This window comes from Tamandua tetradactyla, chromosome X (genome assembly GCF_023851605.1).
Source record: "Tamandua tetradactyla isolate mTamTet1 chromosome X, mTamTet1.pri, whole genome shotgun sequence".
NCBI lineage: Eukaryota > Metazoa > Chordata > Mammalia > Pilosa > Myrmecophagidae > Tamandua > Tamandua tetradactyla.
In genome coordinates, this window is record NC_135353.1 from 73,311,672 (window position 1) to 73,317,318 (window position 5,647).

The 5,647-nt window shown below is 41.1% G+C and overlaps 1 protein-coding gene across 3 annotated transcripts in view; it reads left to right on the forward strand.

The window, feature by feature from the left end:
- SYTL4 (synaptotagmin like 4) overlaps positions 1-2,789 on the forward strand; it is a 146,395-nt gene extending 143,606 nt beyond the window's left edge. For all 3 annotated transcript variants that reach the window (XM_077144906.1, XM_077144907.1, XM_077144908.1), the window contains one exon: positions 1,217-2,789. In XM_077144906.1, coding sequence (XP_077001021.1) covers positions 1,217-1,365 — 149 coding nt within the window. In that variant the 3' untranslated portion in view covers positions 1,366-2,789. The remainder of the gene's footprint in view (positions 1-1,216) is intronic.
- The last annotated feature ends 2,858 nt before the right edge of the window (positions 2,790-5,647 follow it).

Here is a 5,647-nt window from a genome sequence, read left to right on the forward strand (position 1 = left end):
TTCTAACCTTTCTAATCTCGGTAAATGAAACCACTATCCACATCTAGTCCATCCTCATATCTTATCAATTCTATCTTCGAAACCTAATTCAAATACTTTCAGTTCTCTTCTCTACTTCCATTTTAATCCAAGCAACACCATGACCTCTCACCTGAGCTACTGCAGTAACTTCCCAACTGGTGTCCCATCTTCCACTCTTGCCCCTTTACAAAGCATTTAACAGAAAGCATCTGGCCTGATGTTTTTACAAACCTAACACAGTTCATGTCATCCCCTACTTAAAACCCTCAAAAATTCTTACATGCCTGCAGGCCCCTGTGTAATCTGGATCCCTCTGTTCCTTTATGATTCATCCTGTCTCACTCTTCTGTTTGCTTACTGTGCTCCAATCATGATCAGTTTCTTTTTTCTCCCCAAATATACCAAGCCCAGTCCCACTTCAGAAGCTTTGCGATTATTGTTCCCTAGGCTTGGAAAGACTGGCTGCTTCCTGTCCTTCAGCTCTTGACTCAAATGTCTCTGTCTCAGTGAAGTCCTCAGACCACTCCATCTAAAGTAGGCTCTGATTCAGGCACTACAAATCACCCTGTTTATTTTCTTCATAGTGTTTGTCACTATCTGAAATATCTTGTTGGCTTGCTTGTATATTTTCTGTTTTCCCTATTCAAGTGTAAGTTGCGTGAGGCAGGGACCTTTTCTACTTCGTTTACAACTTTACAGAACCTAGAACAGTACCTGACATACAGTAGGCATTCAATAAATGTTGAATAAATTAATGAATGCACGTGTGAATAGAAATGAGGCTACATACAATTTTAACTTCTAGCCTGGAGTCTATATCTAGAGAAAAAGGTATTCAGCTTTTTTTTTTTTTTTTAAATTTTAAATCACGTTGACAATAACAGAAGGGCAATAGCCTCTGGCACGAGGTCATAGACACTAGAGCTCTGTAAAACAGCCTTAGAATAAGAGGTCTCTAGCTACCATGTACATTTGGAATTCCATTTCATCAGCCTGAAGTCTGTGGGCATGGTTTCAGGGGGACAAAAATATCTGCAGTGTCAACAGGGAGCATCTCCCAGATTACTGTCCCTATCAGCATATCTTCGTAGCACACTGTCTTTTGTAGGGCTACTCCCCTTGCTGTATAACCCATCTTTCCTGGTGGGCTCAGGAGTAGGGCCCCTGTTCAGCCTCCTCTGGTGTTTCTCCTCAGGGATCAGTAATGGGGAAGTGGTGGATTGGATGGACTCAACTGGGGAAGAAGTGAGCCTGTGGCAGAAGATGCGACAGTACCCAGGGTCTTGGGCAGAAGGGACTCTGCAGCTCCGTTCCTCGATGGCCAAGCAGAATATGGGCTTCTGAGTCCCTGTCCTTCTCTGCAGGTCCAGCCCTGGCCAGGGCAAGTCAGAGGAAGTGAAGAAACCAAGACCAAAGATTTATAATTTAATGTGTGAGTGTATTATGTATGTGTGTGTGTACCAACATGTATTTCTGCAAATCTTATGCTAGAGTGAGGCAGATTTGTTCTCCCTTTTAAAGCAGGCTCAAGAACAAGGGTCTCTTCAAAATATTTTTATTTGTGCATAATGTAGTATATTTTCAATGTGTAAACTTTCTTATATCTTTATGAGTTTTAACTTTTAACAAAATCTTTTAGAACAAATTTTTATCTTCTCTCTTGCTGTCCCTGTACCCACTTCTCCAGGAAGTCCTGGCTACTTTTGGCATTAGTACCAGTCTGTGTTTTAAAGTGTGCCTGATCTGAGTCCAGGGCTCTGGGAAACAGGGTTGGGTTGCTAAAGACCAGGACTATATGAGAGGGAGACAAGTGTGCCTTCTTCTAGTTCTCTGATTTATGCTTTTAACTTATTTTCTACATTGATAAATTTCTGGAACTTGGCTTTTAACTTTTCTTGTTTTTAAGTGGTTTCCACCTTGCTTGAGTCTGATGATTTTCTTTCAGATTTCTAAGAAAAGCCCTCAGTTCCTTCCAGTTTTAGACACCTTTACTAGGCCCTTGGGGGATCCTTATAATGTAGCCACTTTAGAAAAGCATTTTAATTAGATAATGGCCTTTTGGCTGAGTCATGAACATGCCCAGAAAGACCTTCTAGCAGGTTTCAGAGTGCTGTGACTGAGGGTGAAATGTCTCACAGCCCATGCTGAATTTTTCTGCATTTTACATGGATACAGCAGTTGCTAGAAAGTTCCTTGTTTCTCTAATGAGGAAGAGACATCACACTTTCACATACCACATCATTCTTAGTATTTCCTTCTGGGGTATGTTACCATACAGAATATGGTCTACCTACCAGAAAAGCCACCTGTTCTCTAAACTAGTCCTGTGTTTCTCCAGGTTGGGGGTTGTTAATGCTCCAAGATAATGTGTATACTGAATCTCCCAGTTTTTCTGACTTCCTTCTTGTAGTGGTTTCAGTTCCTATTGTTTCCTGAATTTGCCCTAGATGTGGCATGGGTGTGCTGTACTAAGGCTTTTCTAAGAAAGGTCTGTGATCTAAGGCCCATTTTCTGATACTTACTGACTCCCTTTCACTGGGGCCAGCTTCTAACAACCTTTCCTATAGGGCTACTCACTGGATTGAGGTTGAGCTATGGTGGAGTCAGTTGTATGTGTGAACTGAATGGCGAAATTTTTTTTTAAAGGATTACTTGGTATGGCTTGATTTTGTAACGAAAGTCATAACTTGGGATCCTGGGCTGTAACGTGCTCGTTTGTTTTCCACCCCCTGAAATGTATGTGTGCTTCAATAAAGCTTTCTCACTTATCAAGTGTTTTCATTTGTTAGTTCTATAGATGCTTTTGGTTCTGATGTCCTGACCTACCGTTGTTGCTTTCCATGTGGCTTAACAGATAAGAACCAAAGTGACAAATGTCCTTCCCTAACCATCTTGTGCTGAATCAAAGAAAATTTGCCTTTCCCTACACTCGTGCCTGATACCTTTTCTGAGCTCTGATCCCTTACCCGTTTGTGTTGGTCCTTAATGATAGAACTGAGAGCTTCTTTTAAAAATGACACTACTTTTCTCTTTCTGTTGTACCAAGGGAACTCCTCCTTTAACTTCGTAGACCCTCCTGTGCTGGCAGAAGGAAAGAAACATCCACATGGGTGGTAAAGGAAGACATCCCTGCATATTAGCCCTTCTTTCTGGATCCCTCAATTTCTCTAGGAGGTGGGGACTTTTTCCTTCAATTCTACTACCATTATTTAGCTTTGAGATATAAATAACACAGATATTAAGGAACCAATCTCAGAAATAAAGTTCTAAGTTTCTTGGTAGAGCCTGAGTGATTCTTGACCTCTGATGCAAAGGGGCATTAACATAGATTGAATGTCTTTTTTTGTACAAGGCTTTGTGCTAGACCCTTTATATGGTATCTCTTTAATTTTTCCAATCACCTTATGAAGTAAGAAATATTCCCTTTTCACACATAGGAAACTCAAGCCCACCATCACAGAGCAGGGTTAGGATTTGAATCAAGGTCTGTCTCCATCTATTGCACCAGGCCTCCTGTGAGAATTATAGGTGTATAATGGGCAAAGATTCAAAGGAAGGGATGACTCATTTCTTTTAAAATATCTGAATGATTAAAATTTATTTTACAAACTAGGGTAATGAGAATATTTTGGATATTATATAGCCAACTTACTGAGTAATCTGTTGGGAGAAGGGCAGATAGAGAATAATAGAGATATATGTATGGGGTCCTGCAGCCCCTTTAGGTCTGGCTGTGAGTCTGATTCCACAGCTATTTCCCTTACTTTAGGAGTTGGGATTTCTTGAATCATAATTTTAAAAGGAGTATAAAATAGGTTATAGTAAAACTTTTCTTAACAAAAGCATAATTGACATTGCATTGATTACTCAAAAAAAAAAAAGAAAAAGGAAACAAAACTCCTGAAATTTTTAAGCTAGAGGATTATTTATATGCATGAGTCAATCAGACCCAGGTGGGAACGGTCTCATTTCTACCTTTGACCTGCTAGCATGCCCTGGCTTCCACTTGAAGTATTAGTGATAAAGACAAGGAAAGGTATCACACACCTTTCCTGGTGTACAATCTTTGCTTTGGAATCACAGACTCTGCCTGACTGGAGATTCCTCATGTTAGCTGATTGTATTTTGCCTTCTGCCTATAACTTGACTCCTGCCTTTCATAGCTCTTGTATTTCCCTGGAAGGAAGAGGAACAAGGGACCATTTTGCTCCAAGTTTGTAATTTTCTCCATGTCCCATTCTGCCCAGCAACTGCCTAACTTAATTTCACATTTTAAAAATGAGATTTTTCACTCAAACCCCAGTGGAACAGCTTCTTTCTAACTCACTGCTACCCCCATGTGTTCTGGGCTCTTAATTTATGTCTCATCGCTCTGCTTTGGAGAGTGAATTTTCTTGGGTTGAAAGTCTTTCATTTTCCTTTCCTCCTGGGTCCAACTTGAGTCTTGTGTCTGAGAAGGATTATAAAATATGAAATGTTTCTCCTTGTTCGAAGCTTTCAGCTGTCTTTAAATGAAAAGTTGAAAGAAAAGGAAGTAGAGGCAGACTAGCATAACATTTAAGAACATTGACTCTGGAGCTGGGCTGCTGGTGTTTAAATCCTGACTCTGCCACATACTAATTGTCTGATTTGGGGCAGGTTGCCTAACCTCTCTGAGTTTCAATTCCATTATCTGTAAAATGGGAATAATAATAATACCTACCTCATAGGGTTTTTGTGAGGATTTCAGAGACAGTCTAGTCAAAGTATGTAGAATGATGCCTGGCACAGGGTGATCTTTAGAGCATTAGCTCTGCCTCCCCATCCAGCCTACTTGCCTCTCCCCTCTAGTTTTCCACTGATGACCTCCTAGGTAAAGCTGAAGGAGAAGGGCTGCCAAGTTTAACTATGACACTGGATTCTGTGAATGTATAAAAGAAGGCTCTCAGGAACAAGGGAAAGAACACTTCTTTCAAACACTGAAGCACCATTGAAAGGGTCTGCAGTCTGAGTAGGAATCTGTGTGAGGCTTCACCTTACAGCGGCCCAGCCTCGAATTTGCTTTTAGGCTTGGCTTCCATGAGGTTTGGCTTTGTGCTGCTGTAGCTCCTATGTGTTCTGTTGTCATCTCTTAAAAGTGGATAACCAAGTAAGGTAATACATGAGGCTGAATCTGTTTTCCTTTTCTTTCCCTACTTTTTCATTTTATAGAGTTCTGCAGTGGTGATTCTGAGGTTTCCTAGATCACAGGCTGGGGACTTCTCTGAGGAAGGGATAGTGTTATCTACCATTTGCTATAGGAACCAGAGGCCTCACTAAGGAGAAATCCTTGCCCATGAGCCAGTTGCAGGGGGCCAGAGGAGAGCATTCTTCTCTGGCCTGATTTTTCTTCCCAATCTCCCTCCCATTGCAGCGCTTTCCTAACCCTTAGATGAAGCAATTGGTTATAACGTTCGTAGCCCAATACCATAGAAGGGGAAATGATAAACAGTTCCAAGAATAAATTTTGTAGCTATCCTCTACCCTCAGTGTTACAGTTGTAAGGAAAATCCAGCTATACTTACTTCAAGTAATCTGGCTGGCTGTCGTGGTGGAGCTGCCCTCTGCTGTTATGTCAGAGTAGAGGAACCATTTAAAACACAGCCTG